Source organism: Dreissena polymorpha, chromosome 6 (genome assembly GCF_020536995.1).
Source record: "Dreissena polymorpha isolate Duluth1 chromosome 6, UMN_Dpol_1.0, whole genome shotgun sequence".
Lineage (NCBI taxonomy): Eukaryota > Metazoa > Mollusca > Bivalvia > Myida > Dreissenidae > Dreissena > Dreissena polymorpha.
The window spans coordinates 58,543,394-58,565,305 of record NC_068360.1 but is presented as its reverse complement, the minus strand read 5'-3'; the positions used below and the strand labels follow the sequence as shown (position 1 = coordinate 58,565,305).

The window sequence follows — 21,912 nt, the reverse complement described above, 5'->3', positions numbered from 1 at the left end:
CACTTTTGTAAAGCCTTGCGGACACGTATCCTGCCGGTGTCCCTAGACACACATACAGCACGAGGGAACAGGTTATCAGAGCACCGGGTTTGGCAGGAGACTGGAAACCCAAGCAAGCAAACACTGTAACATGATATTGAGTCTCATACAGGGAAAACTCGGCCTAATGCATGTGCGAAAAGTGTCGTCTCAGATTAGCCTGTGCAGTCCCCATCAGGGACAACACTTGGCACTTACAATTGATTTTTTTAGAAGAGGCTTCCTTGAATAATCAACCTTTTATCACACAGATACGCATTTTGATGCTATTGCAGTCTCATTGAAAATCAAATTAAATTAAAGATCTTTCTTACTAGATTCAAGCTTAGAGGCTTCATTTCCATCCCTAAGATACTGATAAGCAGCAAACAGCAGAAAACCTGAACAGACTGCCAGTTACTCACAGGCTGTTCTGGATTTATTCTGGATGCATTTTCACTTTTCCTCTTACTCCTTTCCTAACAGGTTATCCCTGATAATCTTTTTCTACTGACAAAACCATAGGTGGTGTGATTCAAGAACCACCTCAGGGGAGGAAAATGACCTTACCCATAACAGCTTAACTAAACTCTTCATTTTTATTCCAAACCAGCAAAGAAAGTAACTACATGTAAAATTAGTTTGACACCCCTGACACTATCGACCATGAGACTTGCACTACTTACCCAAAGTGATGAGAGCTAAATTCATGTGCGTTTAGTGTCGTTCCAGTCTGCACAGGCTAATCAGGTACGGCAATTTCCTAATGTATATAATTTTAGTCTCTTCTTTGCAAAATTAAGTTAAGGCTGAAAGTGTCGTTCCCATTAAATCTGTGTGGATAAAGCACCAACAATGACCTTGACCTTTCCAGACCCAAATGCTCAAGTTGGGACTACATGTAAACCTCTGTGACTTTTATAACTTACCATGAGTAATGAGGGCCATGGAGAAGTACCACTGTTTGACAACACCATGTGATTTGCACTACTACAGAGGAGCAGAGCACAGCATCCAACTTATTCCCAAACAAGTTATCACAGGTCCCCTGACAGCACCATGTTTTATCTTCAACCTACATAGAGTGATGAGTGCCATGAAGAAGTACCGCTGTCTGGCAACAGCATGTGACATGCACTACTACTAAGGATAAGGGCACAGCACCCGACCATTTCACTCGAACTCTTTCGAAAACAAGTTATCACAGGTCCCCTGACAGCACCATGTTTTTTCTTCAACCTACCAAGAGTGATCAGGGTCATGAGGACGTACTGCTGTCTGGCAACAGCATGTGACATGCACTACTACTAAGGATAAGGTCACAGCACCCGACCATTTCCCTCGAAGTCTTTCGAAAACAAGTTATCACAGGTCTCCTGACAGCACCATGTTTTTTCTTCAACCTACCAAGAGTGATGAGTGCCATGAAGAAGATCTGACAACCGCTGCCGTTGAGTATGGCCAGCAGCATACCCCGCCGTGGAGGCCTGAACGCATCACCGTGCACAAGCTTCCAGCCATACTCCTCCTGGGCCTCCTCCTGTAAGGGTACAGCATGTACGTAAAGTGTCGTCCCAGATTTGCCTGTGAAGTCTTCACAGGATAATCAAGGACAACACTTTCCGCTTTTATGAAATTGTTGGGCTAAAGGGTGTCTATTCTTATAAAAAATATAGTTAAGGCTGAAAGTGTTTTCCCTAATAGACTTTGTAAAATACACAGGCTTATCTGGGACAACACTTTACCAAATGCATTAAGCCCAGTTTTTCCAGTCCAAAGCTCTATTTATCCAGCTAAGACATATCCAGAAATGATAGAGGGTTTGGTAATTTTTATTTTTTGTGAGAAAAGGCAGCAGGGGCTTCAATAATTCCAAATAAGATTTATTAAAAATGAAAAAAAACCTGTGAACAAAAATGGACATGACATGTCATGCTGTAATATGCATTAAGTTGTATCAATAACATTCAAAGCTGAAAAAGGGGCATAACTTATGAAATGTTTTTTAATAAAAAAATGCACATGCATAACTTCTTAGCATTAGGAATAATGCAAGATATTTGAATGTTGTTAAATTTAAGTGTGGAAAAACTTCTTTTGCTTGCCGATACATTTTCAACATTTAAACATTCAAGTATACTTGATTCCAAAGTATATGTTGATTATAATAATCTGTTGTGAAATTACTATTCACATAAGGTTTAAAATGGAAATCATAACATGCTGATTACACCAGTCTTTTCTGTTAATTTTACCGACATCGACAACTTCTGATACACAGTATAAATTGAGAATTTAAAAGCTAGTGCAGTATGATTTGAATTGCTCTGACATCACAACGAATCCATAACCCTTTCCCGCCTAGACTTCAAGTGTAAATGGCTATATGCAATCAGCATTAAACAAGCCTATGAGTAGCAGTCTCTTCATGTTTTATGCTGTTTGCTGCTCATCAGTATCTAAGGATTGGAAAGGTATTAACGTAAATTTTAATTTCTAAAGGAATACATTGGGGTCAAAGTGATGATCTGGGTGGTAAAGGGTACAGCTTTTTATCCCTGACTATTTCCCTCAATTTGTGAAAAAATTAATTGAAGGGGGGGGGGGCATTTTAGAGTCGTAAACCACAAACTTTGTTCAAATTTGCTTTTTTGTTTTCAGGAAAACTCTTTAAAATTGTGAAAATGTGAGTTGCAAACTTATTGAAATTGAAAACATCTGAGTTGGGAACTGCTCAAAATTGCATTTTTTTTTAATTTCCATCTCTAATAAAGAAAATAAAACCTGTGGTTATAAGACACAGTGGGGTACTCACAGAGTTATCAATCTGGTTGTATCTGGCGATGTCCTTGTGGTGAGTCCCCAGCATTATCATGGCCACCATGCCTGACAGGAACAGCACAATCACCAGCGAGTTCATGATGCTGAAACACAGAACAGAACAATCACCAGCGAGTTCATGATGCTAAAACACAGAACAGCACAATCACCAGCCAGTTCATGATGCTGAAACACAGAACAGCACAATCACCAGCAAGTTCATCATGCTGAAACACAGAACAGCACAATCACCAGCCAGTTCATCATGCTGAAACACAGAACAGAACAATCACCAGCAAGTTCATGATGCTGAACCACAGAACAGCACAATTAATAGCGAATTTATGATGCTAAAACACAGCACATCACAATCACCAGCAAGTTCATGATGATAAAACACAAAACAGCACAATCACCAGCCAGTTCATAATGCTGAAACACAGAACAACAAAATCACCATCGAGTTCATGATGCTGAAACACAGAACAGCACAATCACCAGCGAGTTCATGATGCTCAAACACAGAATAACACTATCACCTGCGAGTTCATGATGCTGAAACACAGAACAGCACAATCACCAGTCAGTTCATGATGCTGAAATACAGAACAGCACAAACACCAGCGTATTCTTGATGCTGAAACACAAAACAGCACAATCACCAGCCAGTTCATAATGCTGAAACACAGAACAACACAATAAACATCATGTTTATGATGAACAGCACAATCACCAGCGAGTCCATGATGCTGAACCACAGAAAAACACTATCACCTGCGAGTTCATGATGCTGAAACACAGAATAACGCAATCACCTGCGAGTTCATTATGTTGAAACACAGAACAGCACAATCACTAGTGAGTTCATGATGCTGAAACACAGAACAGCACAATCACCAGCAAGATCATGATGCTGAAACACAGAATAACACTATCACCTGCGATTTCATGATGCTGAAACACAGAACAGCACAATCACCAGGGAGTTCATGATGCTGAAACACAGATAACACAATCACCAGCCAGTTCATGATGCTAAAACACAGAACAGCACAATCACCTACGAGTTGATGATGCTGAAACACAAAACAGCACAATCACCAGCCAGTTCATAATGCTGAAACACAGAACAACACAATCACCATCGAGTTCATGATGCTGAAACACAGAACAGCACAATCACCAGCGAGTTCATGATGTTCAAACACAGAATAACACTATCACCAGCCAGTTCATGATGCTGAAACACAGATTTACACTATCACCTGCGAGTTCATGATGCTGAAACACAGAACAGCACAATCACCAGCGAGTTCATGATGTTCACACACAGAATAACACTATCACCAGCAAGTGCATGATGCTGAAACACAGATTTACACTATCACCTGCGAGTTCATGATGCTGAAACACAAAACAGCACAATGACCAGCGAGTACATGATGCTGAAACACAGAATAACACTATCACCAGCGTGTTCATGATGCTGAAACACAGTACAGCACAATCATCATCGAGTTCATAATGCTGAAACACAGAACAGCACAATTACCATCAAGTTCATGATGCTGAAACACAGATCAGCACAATCACCAGCAAGTTCATGATGCTAAAACACAGAACAGCACAATCACCATCGAGTTCATGATGCTGAAACACAGAACAACACAATCACCAGCGAGTTCATGATGCTGAAACACAGAACAGCACAATCACCAGCAAGTTTTATGATGATGAAACACAGGAACCTCATGTTAGGGAAACTATGCTCTATGTATGAGCGTTAATTGTTGTTCCAGATGAGCCTGTGCCAACTGGACAGTCTTGAAACAAACAGGATTGCAGCCAATATAAGGGGAAATAGACAGCTATATATTCTTAAAACACATATAAACACGACTATTGCTAAGCAATATATGTCCCCTACTGGCTCCACCATTGTCAGAATTTTTTTTTTGTTGTTGCCATAGTAACCAGAATTCTTGACGTAGGAACAAAATGTAAAGACGTGCATAATCTCCATATTGCCATCTGACCATGTTACAAGTTTCATGACAAAAATATGAAGATCTTTTAAAGTTGTCGCAGGATACAGAAGTGGGACAGACAGACTCACAGACAGACGCACAGAGCGCAAACCATAAGTCCCCTCCGGTGAAACCGATAGGGGACAACAATACTATTGCCAAGCAATATAAGTCCCTTACCCGTGATACCCCACCATTTTCAGCAAGATTTCTAATTTATTTGTTGCCAAAGCAACCAGAATTATTGACGTAGAAACAAATTGAAATGACGTGCATAATCTCCATATTGCCATCTATCCATGAATCCAAGTTTCTTGACAAAATATGAAGAACTTTATTAGTTATCTCAGGATCCTACTATTTTCAGCAATATTTCTAGTCTATTTGTTAATATTTCTTGTCTATTTGTTGCCATAGCAACCAGAATTCTTGATCCAGAAAAGTGTGACAGACAGAGCGCACAACCATAAGTCCCCTCCGGTTTCACCGGTAGGGGACTAACATATATTGCCAGATTGAGCAGGAGTCCACTAGCTTATGGCTTATAAAATGTGTTGTGGACCCATACATTGTCTGAGAAAACTCTGAAGTGCAGGCCTTTCCACAGCAGATTTTTCAGGCAGAGCGGAAAAGACCGGTACTTGCACATCAGTTCCACAGGGCAAATATTTCATTAGTCCTATTATAATTTCTACATTACCACGAAGCTTAAACTGGCACAAAATGACATCTGTAACTTAGGATGTAGGGTTAACCCTGTTAAAAAATATCAGACACAAGGGTGTCCCTGATTGTGAAATTTAGGCTCAAAGGTTCAACAGAGCTTGAGGGCCTCACGGAAAGCCCTGCTCTATACAAAGAAATATTAAAAGAATGACGGTTAGCAGTGTGTGTTTTTTAAACCATTTTGGGTATGAGGCCGGGTCCCTTTGACTTGGAAAATATCGCATTAATGTATTTTCAATCTAGTTCTATAAGTTGAACCTTAGTAAATTTTATATTAAAATCATTTTTATTCTCAATATTTAAGTATTTGATAGCAAAAAAACACACAATAAATTCCTAATTTTAGTCAAAATGACGCAATTTTTCCACATTCAGAGGGACCTAGCCACATTTCCAAAATGGTGAAAAAACATACATCCAAAGTTTTCAAATTGACAATACTATGCACAGACCATCTATGACAGGGACTTGAATTGAAGCAGAATCCTGATTTTTGATGCAAGCTTCTGCCAATGTCTCACTTTGGATTCATTTCATCTGCCCTTGCATCATTTTAAGACACATTTTACCATAAAGCAATCTCCAGAATATATGTTATCTCACACGTTTTGCTTGTGGCATAGTTCACTTAGGAGTATGCAAATCAATATTTGGAAAGTATTTAACAAGAATGCAGCAACAAAATTAATCTTGACCGCAGAAGTTTCATTTGACCTCTAAAAATGTCAATCACAGGTTCATTTTACTCATGGTCTTCAGAAGCTAATGAAATCCTTACCAAAATGAAAAATGTTTTGAAATAGAGTTATAATATCGATATTTTCTGTATTCTGTATTTTCTGTATTCATAAACATTTTAATCATGCTCCGTCTCAAATACTAGGCATTTGAGTCTTTTAAGTTGTTTATTGCGCAATCCAAAGAGGGCGTTATCCTAACCCACTGGATGTTGTTGTGAGGCATGGACTCTAGAATGTAGTCCCAGCGTGAAGACCACCTAGTGTGCTTGTCCTCCTGCAAACAGACGTCCAGATTGTAATTCAGAGTTCATACAAACTGAGACAACTAAACTAGCCTCATTATGCAAAAACTGGACAAAACGCATGTGCGCCAAGTGTTGTCCCTGATTAGCGCCGGCTTATCAAGGACAACTCTTTCCGTATAAAGTAGATTTTCATTAATAAGACATTTTCTTTCAATGAAAAATACAGTGAAAGCAGATAGTGTCATCCTTGAGTAGCCTTCCTGGACTGCATCGACTAATCTGGAAAGACACTTTCCGCACATGCATTAACCCAGTTTTCCCCGAATGTGGCTTACCAGATATTCTTGTCTTCATAAAAACAAGGGTCCACATTATCATAATGATTCAAGGTTTATACAGAACACAACCAAAATTCCATAATTGTTGCCAGTACATAAACATGCATGACTGAGAGAACATTCTAAATACTGAAATCAAATTTAAGAAAAGATACAAATTTATAAAATTAAGTATTTGTTAAACAAATTGGCATTAAGAAAGAGACAATAAGGTTAATAAAACACAATCCTCCTCGTAACAAACATACTATTTTTATTATTAAATAAATATAGATAAATTAATTTTCATTTTTATTTTTGGGTCAAATTCCAAGATATATCAATGATTTTCAGATTTGCTGACTCTCTAACTGTCATTTTATAATTTCCCTTCTTTGCAAGAGCAATTGAAGGGCGCTCCGCCCTGCTCTTCCGAGGCTCCACCCTGCTCTTTATTAATTTTTTTTTACATATGATAATTTATAAATATTTGCAGGATTTAATAATAATGGGAATAATATATTCTAACAATTCTTAAAAACTATAAACATTAATATGCAACAGGGAGCATTCGAGATAAGCCCGCACGCTCAAAAGTGCCCTTTTGACAAAACGCTGCGCGTCGAAAGTGCCCTTTTGACAAAATACCCCCCTCTGCCCTTTTCAAATCCTAGTTTGAGCACTGATATGATTATGATGATTATTATTGCGATTATGAAGATACATTGATGACGACGACTGCAATGCCAGTGCTTATAATAATGCTGACTGTGGATGATTATTATGGACAATGATGTCCATATTTTAACATAAAACATCAAACGCACTGTTATGTTTAATACCATAGTCATGAGTGAAACAATCAACCACAAACCCCTGGCGCAAGTGTTCTCCATAAACATTTAAGTAGCCAGTTATATTTTCAAAGTAGCCGGTGTCTAAGCAATCAAACTAGTGTATTTGCGCTATTTCGATTAATATTTTGGGAAAGTAGCCGGTATCTAGATTGAATGTAACCGGTGAAATCACCAGCTGCTGGCATCCCCCCCCACTCAATCACACACACACTACCTAAACTCACCTGCCAGGAGACACTGTATGTATATCTGATGGTGACCTTGTCAGGCTTGACCTCCATCTTCACACCCATAGGTTCATTGTAATTGCACATGGCATCATCCTTCGCATTTGCGTCATACTTCACACTAAAGCAGTCACCGCCAGATAAACAAACTGAGTGGGTTCTTTGGCAATAATTGATATTTGTAGGAAAGACAGTCAGGTTGGAAAACAAAGCTCTCTTTTTGGTTAAATTCGTAATAGAATTTGTAGCAGATTAGTAGAAAGAACACAATCCATTTCAACTCTTACTAGCACTTATACGGCTATTTAAATATGAGAAGTAAAATATGATCAAAATGCTGAAAGAAAAAATACTTTCTTTTTTTGGGAGTTAATTAAACTGTTTCGCGGCTGATCTTCACATGAGTGGTAAAAATTGCTATAGTTTAACAAACAAAAACTGACTTATATGCCAAAATTAGTTCCCATTCTCCATTACAAGGTTCAACTAAACTCTTGAATTGTATATAGATCCAGCAAAGTTAATAACTATTTGGAATGTTAGATCGACATTAAAAGTAAGGAAATCAGCAGAAAAGAGGAAAAAAATCCCACCCCTGCTAATGTACATTTGTACAATAAGCTTTATTTTCAAACTCTGAAAACAAGCCCTGTCCACATGCAATATTGTATACCTCTTGGGTCACTTTGGCAGATATAATTCTGCCGCTGCCCGGGATGGTCTTGCCCCAGTCCTCACCAGTCCCAGGGTAGTATCTGATCACGAGGTCCACATGGTTGAAGAAATAGCTGGTGTCTTTTTCTGCAAACTTGGGCTGAAAGAAGACAAAAGACTTGCATGAAGAATTTTTCAAAATTTACAAGCTTTCAAATAACTAAATTGTATTCTGAAAAAGTTCCGTTTGCCTAAGTTGCCATAACATTGCCAGTGACAGCATCATTGGCTGATGTTAATCCTTGAGCAGAACATGTTTCCATGATATGATTTGTTTTAAAGCAGCTCAAGGAATAGACTTGTATACAAGAAAGAACAACTACACATGTATGTCAAACATTTGCTACACAAAACAATGTCATTCATAATTTGCATAATTATTTAGAGCTATGAATGAGTTTATCAATCCCTTCAATAACAATAGACTCAAAACATGTAAAATCATAATTATTTGACATTATTTTCCCTTGATGTCAAGAGTTTAGCAATCCACAAATGTTACACAAAACACATTGAAAATGACCAATGCAAATTCATCTTTTTCCAAAACAAAAAAAACACAGATTTATGTCTCCACAAAAAAGGCTTAAAAACACACAATTTCATGAAGACAACTATGGTTTTAAAATTACTAACATATACAGTATAAAACATTAACAAGAATGCTCTTAAATATAAACACTTTAAGATTGGATGATTTGTTAGATCATTATCGATATTCTGCCCGATTGGGAAAAATTAACACCCAAAACCATGAACTTGGGAAAATTTAGGTCTTGAATTTCTCAGATTGGGAAATATGGGTCTTATTAATTGCTTGGTAATTGATTGCACAAAGCCATTTAAATATTCTTTTACACGCCTCTTTGTTTGCAATGTTCCGTTTCAGCCCTAATTATTATTGTTCACTAGCAGATAATGTTTTTTGGCAAGAAATTGACACAACCTTTAACCTTTTGGAATTTGTCTGATGGCAACTGAGAATTTTGCAATTTTTCCTTAATTGGGAAAGTAACTTTTACCGGTACTTTATAAAGAAGGAAAAATATTGCTGCAAGATCTACATCACTGCACAATACAACAACCATGCAGTGTGTGCTCCCAACACTTGCACTCATGGCACAGCTGTCTTTGGGCTTTCCTTTGGTGTTAACAAAGCATTAACAAGAATATTCTAGACCCGCTCTCTGGGAAAACAGGGCTTTATGCATGTGCGTAAAGTGTCATCCCACAGGCTTATCAGGGACGACACTTTCCACTTTAACTGAATTTTTCGTTTAAAGAATGTTTCTTCTAAATCCAGTCTGGCCAGAGTCATCCCAGATTAGACTGTGCGGACTGCGCAGGCAAATCTGGGACAACACTTTACATACATGCAATACTTACGCTCATTATGCAGCTGTCCTTTTGCTTTCCCTTGCTGTTGACAAAGCAGCCAAGAGGGAAGCCTCGTGAGCAGTACGTGCTTCCATCCTCCACTATGTAACACCACGTCACCGGCATGTCGTCTATGATCCTGAAGTAAATAAACGGATTTTTAGGGATAATTCGGGACATGAAGTAAATATAGCAATTTTTTGGGGGGCTAATTTCGGAGCCTAAAGTCAATATAGGGATTTGTAGGGCTCATTTTGGATAAAAAATTCAGCCCAAGTCCCCAGCTCAAGTGGTTAACATATTTTTTCCCTTCGTATAACATTAAGATTTCACTCTCAAATCTAAAATGGTTAAATTTGGAAAAACATTGACTTCTACTTAAGTAAGAATTTGTTTTCTAAAAATTTCATCAAACAACATTTGAGAGTAATCTAAGCTTTTGTTTCTTGTTTTACAACAAAGAGGAATATCATGTTAAGCTAACAAACAAGAGCTGTCAGAGGACAGCGCGCTCGACTATTCGAGTGCTTGACAGTATAACATAAGCCATCATGGGGAAATTGTTCATATTCAATAATTTATTAGACAATCTTTCAAACATAAAAAAAGGAAAAAAAAAAATGTTTTGTTTGGGGGGGGGGGTTTGGGGGGGTAGGGAGTGAGAGGGGGTATAATGTGGGGTGGGTAATTTATTGGATGATGTTAAAAAAAAATTGGGGGGGGGGGGTTGGGGGGGGGGGTAGGGGGGGGGGGGGGGGGGGGTGAGAGGGGGGTATAATGTGGGATGTGGTAATTTATTAGATGATGTTTAAAAAAAAAATTGGGGGGTGGAAGGTTGGGGGGGAGGGATTCTGGATAGGGGCGTGGGGTATTGTTTGGGTGGAATCCATTGTGGTATTTAGGTAAGTGTTGTTTTGTCAAAGTAATAATAAAATGTGATCATAAATAAAGAAGTTATGGCTATTTAAGCAAAATGTTCAATTATCTAAGTGTAAAAGGGGCCATAATTATGTCAAAATGCTTGATACAGTGGTCTGCTCTTGTTTATAGGTTGGGGTCATGTTGGTAAACAAGTATGCAAAATATGAAAGCAATATGTCTAGGGACATTGAAAATATTTGGGGTAGTACGCAAACTTTAACATTTGCTGCATATTCTAAGTGGAAAAGGGGCCATAATTATGACAAAATGCTTGATAGAGTTGTCTGCTCTTGTTTATAGGTTGGGGTAATGTTGGTAAACAAGTATGCAAAATATAAAAGCAATATGTCAAAGGATATAGGAAATATTTGGGGTAGTACGCAAAGTTTAACATAGATTTATCAATAATATGCATATTCTTAAGTATAAAAGGGGCGATAATTCTGTCAAAATGCTTGATACAGTTGTATGCTCTTGTTTATAGGTTGGGGTCATGATGGTAAACAAGTATGCAAAATATGAAAGCAATATTTCAAGGGACATTGAAAATATTTGGGGTAGTACGCAAACTTTAACATTTGCTGCATATTGTAAGTGGAAAAGGGGCCATAATTATGACAAAATGCTTGATAGAGTTGTCTGCTGTTGTTTATATGTTGGGGTCATGTTGGTTAACAAGTATGCAAAATATGAAAGCAATATGTCAAGGGACAATGAATATAATTGGGGTAGTACGAAAACTTTAACATTTGCACGCAGACGCAGGGGTGAGTAGGATAGCTCCACTATATATATTTCATAATTATATAATAGTCGAGCTAAAAATTCTCCTTTTAAAATGTATCATTTAACATTATAAATGATAGTAGTTCAGGCCAATACTCACCAAAGCTAATATTAGTTCAGGCCAATACTCACCAATACTGATAGTAATTCAAGACAATACTCACCAATGCTGATAGTAGTTCAGGCCAATACTCACCAATGCTGATAGTAGTTCAGGCCAATACTCGCCAATGCTGATAGTAGTTCAGGCCAATACTCACCAATACTGATAGTAGTTCAGGTCAATACTCACCAATGCTGATAGTAGTTCAGGCCAATACTCACCAGTGCTGATAGTAGTTCAGAACAATACTCACCTATGCTGATAGTAGTTCAGGTCAATACTCACCAATGCTGATAGTAGTTCAGGCCAATACTTACCAATGCTGATAGTAGTTCAGGCCAATACTCACCAATGCTGATAGTAGTTCAGACCAATACTAACCAATACTGATAGTAGTTCAGGCCAATACTCACCAATGCTGATAGTAGTTCAGACCAATACTCACCAGTGATGATAGTAGTTCAGGCCAATACTCGCCAGTGCTGATAGTAGTTCAGACCAATACTCACCAGTGCTGATTGTAGTTCAGGCCAATACTTTTCGTCATGAAGTTCAGTTTATCCAGGTCCTCCTTTTTGTCTGCCCCATATGATTTGGTACAAACAGGGCTGCATTTCACGTCCTTCTGAAACTCCAGCTAAAAAAAACAACAACATGAAAACTCTGTTAACCCTCAATATTGTTTAAAATCATTACACTTTCAATGTCCATATTCAATTCTGATTTACAATTTTAATTATTCAATTCATAAACAAATTAACAGTGGAACTCCAGTAACAATAAAAAATGAAAAGTAATAACTAACTTATAAATCATAAAAGGGAAAGCATTAACAATAACAATTTAGGAGCAGAAAACTTAAGTCAAGATAACAGATATAATAGAGAAAAGTCTACAATGGTTTACTGACAAAAACAGATTGTGATGACATATATTAAAGTCCCCATTATAGCAACCTAATAACCCTCACCCATCTTAGTGCAACATGAGACAACTCACAAAAGTGAAAATCAGAACATCACACCCAGACATAACATTTCAGGGTTTTTTCACATATGTGTGAATCAGCATTGGCCGCCTCATTGTGTGAAATAATAATGTTGCGAACTCTTTAAAATTGTGAACAAGAGCTGTGTTTGTGGAAACAGAATGCCCCTACTGCGCCTTGAAGCCAAACCAGCAGCTATTTTAAAGAAAATTGTTAAGTGCAAGACCAATCACTTCGCCAAAAAATCAATGGTTCGGAACGAAACTCACACTTCATGTGAAAAAAAACAACATTTCTAAGTGCAAGGCCCATAACTTCACCAAAAATCAATGGCCCAGAACAAAACTCACACTTCATCTGTAAGTCATGTGGGTAGACTCAGTTACTGAAAATCAGTTTAATATCTGAATTAAGAAAGCTTCTCATAAAAAAATCTCCGGAAAACGGTTATTATAAAAATGTCTAAGTCAAAGGCCCATATGTTCGCCAAAAATCAATGGACCGGAACAAAACACACTTCATCTGTATGTAAGTCATGTAGAAAGACTCACATTCCAAATATCAAGACAATATCTATACGAGTTTCGGAAATAAGGCTGGAAAATGGAATGGCAGACAGACAGACGGGGGCATAAAAAATGAGTCACAAACTGTTCAAAATTTTGAAAAAACAGTAGCAAACTTTTTCAAATTGTGAAAATTTGCGTTGTGGACTTCTCACATTTGTGAATAATGCCTCAAAAGGGGAAAAGCCTTACATTCATGGGGCATACCATAGTGGGAGATTTCTTGATTCTCTCTCCAAACACGACCTGTCCAAGGTTCTCCTCTGGAGAGTGGTCCGGGCTGGTGTCCTGACAGAGGTCAAACCTGAATACCGTACCATGCTATTGATTGATTTTGGCACACAAGTCTAACTCTGTATATATGATTATAATAAAATTTAAAATTGAAACCAAGACCTATTGTACTGTTATGTATAGGTGATTGGTTAATGGAATAAAGGACTAGATAACAGAGACAAGAATAGTTATCCAATGCTTGAGTTCCCTCATAATTTCTTTGTTGAACCAACAATAGGCATTTATCTTTTATTTCAATTTCATATAACAATGTGTGTATACATATAATTTATATGGTTTTGTTCTTATAATTTGCATTATGAAGAATTATATTAAATAAGTTTTTTTAAACAGTGGACTTTTCAAAGGAAAAAAATTCACAATCCCAAAAATGCATTTAACCAAAATGGCCAGTCAATGCCTGAAAAAGACAAATTAAGTTTTCGTTGGTTACATGATAAGTAATATGAACCTCTTATGCAAGGGTACACAAGAGAAAAAAAAATTTTACACTTACCTATCATACTCAAATGTAATAATAGTTTCCAAGGAATTAAGCCGATTAACAAACACTGGTATGTCTTTCTGAAAAGAGAAAAGAAAAAAAAAATCAATTAGATAAACCCTCACAGTTACCTAGGGTAAGACATTTCAGCATGACAATGACCATCACAGTTACCTAAGGTAAGACATTTCAGCATGACAATGGCCATCCCAGTTACCTAGGGTAAGATATTTCAGCATGACAATGACCATCACAGTTACCTAGGGTAAGACATTTCAGCATGACAATGACCATCACAGTTACCAAAGGTAAGACATTTCAGCATGACAATGACCGTCAATGTTACCTAGGGTAAGATATTTCAGCATGGCAATGACCATCACAGTGGCCTAGGGTAAGACATTTCAGCAAAACAATGACCATCACAGTTACCAAGGGTAAGACATTTCAGCATAACACTGGCCATCACAGTAACCTAGGGTAAGACATTTCAGCATGGCAGTGACCATCACAGTTACCCAGGGTAAGACATTTCAGCTTGACAATGACCATCACAGTTACCTAGGGTAAGACATTCAGCATGACAATGGCCATCACAGTTACATAGGGTAAGACATTTCAGGATGACAATGGCTATCACAGTTACCTAGGGTAAGATATTTCAGCATGACAATGACCGTCACAGTTACCAAGGGTAAGACATTTCAGCATGACAATGACCATCACAGTTACCTAGCTTAAGACATTTCAGCATGACAATGGCCATCACAGTTACCTAGGGTTAGACATTTCAGCATGACAATGACCATCACAGTTACCTAGGGTAAGACATTTCAGCATGATAATGACCATCACAGTTACCTAATGTAAGACATTTCAGCATGACAATGGCCGTCACAGCTACCTAGGGTAAGACATTTCAGCATGACAATGACCATCACAGTTACCTAGGGTAAGACATTTCAGTATTAAAATAACCATCACAGTTACCTTGGGTAAGACATTTCAGCATGACAATGGCCATCACAGTTACCTAGGGAAAGACATTTTAGCATGACAATGACCATTACAGTTACCTAGGGTATCACAGTTACCTAGGGTAAGGCATTTCAGCATGACAATGGCCATCACAGTTACCAAGGGTAAGATTTCAGAATGACAATGACCATCACCGTGACCTAGGGTAAGAGTGACCTAGGGTAAGACATTTCAGCATGACAATGACCATCACAGTTACCAAGGATAAGACATTTCAGCATGACAATCGCCGTCACAGTTACCTATGGTAAGACATTTCAGCATTACAATGACCATCACAGTAACCTAGGGTAAGACATTTCAGGATGACAATGACAATCACAGTTACCGAGGGTAAGACATTTCAGCATGACAATGACCATCACAGTTACCTAGGGTGAGACATTACAGGATGACAATGCCCATCACAGTTACCTAGGGTTAGGCATGTCAGCATGACAATGACCATCACAGTTACCAAAGGTAAGACATTTCAGCATGACAATGACCGTCAATGTTACCTAGGGTAAGATATTTCAGCATGGCAATGACCATCACAGTGGCCTAGGGTAAGACATTTCAGCAAAACAATGACCATCACAGTTGCCAAGGGTAAGACAATTCAGCATAACACTGGCCATCACAGTAACCTAGGGTAAGACATTTCAGCATGGCAGTGACCATCACAGTTACCCAGGGTAAGACATTTCAGCATGACAATGACCATCACAGTTACCTAGGGTAAGACATTCAGCATGACAATGGCCATCACAGTTACATAGGGTAAGACATTTCAGGATGACAATGGCTATCACAGTTACCTAGGGTAAGATATTTCAGCATGACAATGACCGTCACAGTTACCAAGGGTAAGACATTTCAGCATGACAATGACCATCACAGTTACCTAGCTTAAGACATTTCAGCATGACAATGGCCATCACAGTTACCTAGGGTTAGACATTTCAGCATGACAATGACCATCACAGTTACCTAGGGTAAGACATTTCAGCATGATAATGACCATCACAGTTACCTAATGTAAGACATTTCAGCATGACAATGGCCGTCACAGCTACCTAGGGTAAGACATTTCAGCATGACAATGACCATCACAGTTACCTAGGGTAAGACATTTCAGTATTAAAATAACCATCACAGTTACCTTGGGTAAGACATTTCAGCATGACAATGGCCATCACAGTTACCTAGGGAAAGACATTTTAGCATGACAATGACCATTACAGTTACCTAGGGTATCACAGTTACCTAGGGTAAGGCATTTCAGCATGACAATGGCCATCACAGTTACCAAGGGTAAGATTTCAGAATGACAATGACCATCACCGTGACCTAGGGTAAGAGTGACCTAGGGTAAGACATTTCAGCATGACAATGACCATCACAGTTACCAAGGATAAGACATTTCAGCATGACAATCGCCGTCACAGTTACCTATGGTAAGACATTTCAGCATTACAATGACCATCACAGTAACCTAGGGTAAGACATTTCAGGATGACAATGACAATCACAGTTACCGAGGGTAAGACATTTCAGCATGACAATGACCATCACAGTTACCTAGGGTGAGACATTACAGGATGACAATGCCCATCACAGTTACCTAGGGTTAGACATGTCTGCATGACAATGACCACCACAGTTACCTAGGGTAAGACATTTCAGCACGACAATGACCATAAGAGTTACCTAGGGTTAGACATTTCTGCATGACAATGGCCTTCACATTTACCTAGGGTAAGACATTTCAGCAAGACAATGACCATCACAGTTACATAGGGTAAGACATTTCTGCATATCAATGGACATCACAGTTACCTAGGGTAAGACATTTCAGGATGACAATTACCATCACAGTGACCTAGGGTAAGACATTTCAGCATGACAATGACCATCACAGTTACCTTGGGTAAGACATTCCAACAAGACAATGACCTTCACAGTTACACAGGATAAGACATTTAAGCATGACAATAACCATCACAGTTACCTAGGGTTAGACATTTCAGCATGACCATAACCATTGCAGGTATATAGGGTAAGACATTTCAGCATGCCAATGACCATCACAGTTACCTTAGGTAAGACATTTAAGAATGACAATAACCATCACAGTTACCTAGGTAAATACATTTCAGGATGACAATGACCATCACAGTTACCTTGGGTGAGACATTTCAGCATGACAATGACCATCACAGTTACCTAGGGTAAGACATTTCAGCATTACATTAACCATCAAAGTTACCTAGGGTAAGACATTTCAGCATGACAATGACCATCACAGTTATCTAGGGAAAGACATTTCAGCATGACAATGACCATCACCTATATTGGGTAAGACATTTCAGCATGACAATGTAAATCACTTTTACCTAGGGTAAGACATTTCAGCATGACAATGACTATCACAGTTACCTAGGGTAAGACATTTCAGCATGACAATGACCATCACAGTTATCTTGGGTAAGACATTTCAGCATGATAATGACCATCAATGTTACCTAGGGTAAGGCATTTTAGCATGACAATGACCATCACAGTTACCAAGGGAAAGACATTTCAGCATGACAATGACCTTCACAGTTACCTAGGGTAAAACATTTCAGCATGACAATGGCCATCACATTTACCTAGGGTAAGACATTTCAGCATGACAATGACCATCACAATAACCTAGGGTAAGACATTTCAGCATGACAATGACCATCACAGCTACCCAGGGTAAGACATTTCAGCATGACAATGGCCATCACCGTTACCCAGGGTAAGACATTTCAGCATGACAATGACCATCACAGTTACCTAGGGTAAGACATTTCAGCATGACAATTACCACCACAGTTACCAAGGGTAAGACATTTCAGCATGACAATGGCCATCACAGTTACCTAGGGTGAGACATTTCAGCATGACAATGGCCATCACAGATACCTAGGGTAAGACATTTCAGCATGACAATGGCAATCACAGTTACTAAGGGTAACACATTTCAGCATGACAATGACCATCACAGTTACCTAGGGTAAGACATTTCAGGATGACAATGACCACCACAGTTACCTAGGGTAAGACATTTCAGCATGACAATGACCATCACAGTTACCTAGGGTAAGACATTTCAGGATGACAATGACCACCACAGTTACCTAGAGTAAGACATTTCAGCATGACAATTACCATCACAGTTACCTAGGGTAAGACATTTCAGGATGAAATGACCACCACAGTTACCTTAGGTAAGACATTTCAGCAAGACAATAACCATCACAGTAAAATTTGGTAAGACATTTCATTGTGACACATGTTTATATATACTATTTTAAAACAATGCCGAATTTATAAACATGCTCAATAGCCTAGAAGGGACGTCCCCCCACATATGTTTGTGTCCGATGTACATGCCCAATGACATTACTAGGGGTGTGATTGAGCTGAAGTCAGAGGGGAGGAAAATTCTGTAAACTGATTTTGACTACGCGAATTGCTTGCATAACGCAATGACAAACCTTAAAACAGAAATTAAAATACACACTATCTTAAACTTATTAACAAGATGTATTCATGAAAACGTTTTTAAAATCTCTTTTAACATATTATGCCAATCACTTGTAACATATTGATTGTAATCAAAATCAATGCGTGTTCCGATCCCTGTGAACGATGACAGCAATCTTTCGTTTGAGCTAAATGTCTATATATTCGAATTAAGATCAACAATGTTACAGTGTTCAACTAACGAAAATTTACCACGGGGTCCGTGGTTCAAGATTTTTTTCACATGGAATATCACTTAAGCCTTTCCAAGACAGTCGATCTTCCGTACCCATTCAGAAAGTTGTATCGCTTTCTGATTTATATCCACTATTGTTTCTTCTCTTTCCCATTTAAATTTGTTTTTCATTATTTTTTCAATCTCCCAAGATTTTGTGAGATTCATTCGTTCGTTCCATAATCTTCTTTTTCGCTTCACAATGGCACCACTTGCAAACCAAGAATATTGTATTCAAATAGATTTATCACCCAAAGAGAAATTCGCACAATTGAAAGTGCGATGTAAACTCCGCCAACAAGGGTTAGGGTTAGTTCCTTCATCGGTATAAAATATCTTTGTAAACAAGAAAAAGTCGGAGAGGGGTGATGCTCCCCAAAGTTTTTGTTTGTCACAATATTGCACTATATATTCAGATAAAAGGAAACGTCTAGTAGTTGGGGGGACAAGAATTGCACTATATGTACAGTTAATGGAAAATTTCAAAGGGCCATAACTCTGTGAAAAATCATCCGACCAGAACCCGCTGATAATATGCACATCTCCTCTTGGTAGTGAAGCTTCCCATAAAGTTTCATAGAATTCCGGTCATTAGTTGCTGAGATATAGCCCGGACAAAAATTGTGCACGGACGGACACACACACGGACAGATGAAGCGGCGACTATATGCTCCGCCCAAATTTATTTTGGGGAGCATAAAAATATTTACCGTATCAGAATCCTCATTTAATTGATGTTTAATATCTATTTTGTATCTGTTATTTGTGCCGTATCTATCTGGAAAATAATGCCGCCCCTTGCAAACGGATCACCAAGAAATATGAAAGACATTTTAAAAGACCGATTTTAAATGGAAGATTGGGAAATGACAGCCAATGACATCTCTCGTTTCAAACAAGAGCATCGCATAGCGGGTGCAAACGCTCGGCTGCGGGTGCAGTTTTGAATAAATGAAAGCTTGTTAGAAGAATTTTTAAAATATTTTATTTAGAGGTAACAGTGACCTTTACCTTTGACCTAGTGGGTGTGGTGTGTAGAACTCATCAAGGTGCAGCTACATATGAAGTTTCAATGTTGTAGGTGGAAGCACTTTGATTTTAGAGCCAATTTAAAGGTTTTAGCACAACGCCGGACGGTGGACGACCAGCTGGCTATGACAATACCTTGGGTTTTCTCCGAAACAGCCGAGCTAAAAATTGCTTTGGCTGAATCTACCAGTGTAATATGCGCAGAGCTTTCACGGGCCGCGGATTTTTCGGGCCGCTTATGAAATACGTCCGCGGAATCAGTCGAACCCCCTCTCCCATTTTTTGTACGATTTTACGCGAATCGCGGAAATTACCTCCTGACAACCCGATCCATTTTATATATAGATGGTGACGTCACTACGTTATTGTCACCTCTATACTAAGACGCATCACATTCCCCTGGTTTGGGGAATTATGCTTCCGCCAAAGTAGTTCTGCGTAGGAATGAAAATGTTAATAATGAAAGAAAAATCGTTTTTATTGGGTGTTTAAAACGGAATGCTGTTTAAAGAAACGTTATTTAATTATGTTTAAATGCGATTTTGAATCTCTATTAAGACTGATAGCGATTATCAGAAGCACGATTACCTGACCTACTGTCGCTTTCACTTTTCACTCGTAAAAGAAGTGCTACCCACAATTCCTTTCGCCTTAGTACACAGGTCAGTAAGACCGGTGTGTACACAATGAACCCGATCCGCAGAAAAATCACACGCCTGATTACCAGGAGCTGTTTGGTTCATTAAAATCCGATGTTCATGCCCAAAATTTTACATTACCTGGAACTGTTTGGTTCATTAAAATATTAATGTTAATCAGTTCCTTTATCTGAAAATGTTCAAAACACTTGTATAATATAAATAGGTCAAAAGTTCTCACTTGAAGCAATATTAAATATAAATTTACAACTATTCTGATTATTTTTCAGTCTTAAATTAATACATGTAGGAGTTTGCATGTCTGTATTCAGCTACAGCACATGGTAAGTTGCTACTAGAAAGCTTTGTTGACAATGCCAGAAACAGAAAACATTGTGCGCTCTTATTTGCAAGGCATACAACTAAAATGAAAAATGTAAACTTTTTATGAGAACATGGCTGCCACCATTTGAAACATAATAAGCAAACAAATAACCCAAAACATTTTCAAAGACTGACTTTGATTGCAAAGTTCGGAAACATGAGCCAATAACATCACTTGTTACAATAAAAAGTTATAATGCAAGTGAATATAACTTCCATCGGTATATGCTGAGAAGTTTCAAAGTAACAAATGTTGGGACCCTTATGATATTTTTCTGCCATACCCCACCCATATCCCCATTTTTTAACTAATTTACACATCTCTAAAACATGACACCTGGGTAAATTGGATCCGCAGAAAAATCACACTATGTCTATGTATGTGACACTTTGGGTGGTCCTGACCGGTGGCTGAGGGGGAGACTCACTGGTACACATTTCCAACCAAAACAAGCAAATTTTTTTAATAGATTTCCCTGGAAAAATAGTATTTTTTGATGGGTGCAAATCCCTTCATAAACAGTATAATCCTAAAAATAATAAAGCGTAGGAAAATTGTTTTTACACCCTGCATTTCCCCGCATTGATATCCACCCATGAAGTTTCATGTTGAAATCTTGCAGCGAATCTGTGAAATATCCCTGAAAAGTCACAACATACAAAAACGGGCAATAACTGTTATTTAAGAAAGTGTAGGGCTATGGTTCTTGAGAATGAAGTTCTATGTTGAAATCCTGAGTATCTGAGATTGAGCCCTGAAAAGTTATATCCTACAAAAACAACAAGGGCAAGGGCTGTTACTAAAGTATTATTACTATTGTAGTAACCATAGTAT

The 21,912-nt window shown here is 38.3% G+C and overlaps 1 protein-coding gene across 1 annotated transcript in view; it reads right to left on the bottom strand.

Annotated features, from left to right (window-relative positions):
- LOC127835712 (transmembrane 9 superfamily member 2-like) overlaps positions 1-21,515 on the bottom strand; it is a 30,211-nt gene extending 8,696 nt beyond the window's left edge. The window contains exons 1-11 of the mRNA XM_052362149.1: positions 21,483-21,515; positions 14,226-14,344; positions 13,640-13,736; positions 12,388-12,515; positions 10,078-10,207; positions 8,651-8,791; positions 7,975-8,100; positions 6,531-6,602; positions 2,834-2,947; positions 1,426-1,558; positions 4-123 (exon numbers count right to left, since the gene is read on the bottom strand). Of these exons, the coding sequence (XP_052218109.1) occupies positions 4-123; positions 1,426-1,558; positions 2,834-2,947; positions 6,531-6,602; positions 7,975-8,100; positions 8,651-8,791; positions 10,078-10,207; positions 12,388-12,515; positions 13,640-13,736; positions 14,226-14,344; positions 21,483-21,515 (1,213 nt within the window). The remainder of the gene's footprint in view (positions 1-3; positions 124-1,425; positions 1,559-2,833; positions 2,948-6,530; positions 6,603-7,974; positions 8,101-8,650; positions 8,792-10,077; positions 10,208-12,387; positions 12,516-13,639; positions 13,737-14,225; positions 14,345-21,482) is intronic.
- Positions 21,516-21,912: the final 397 nt, after the last annotated feature.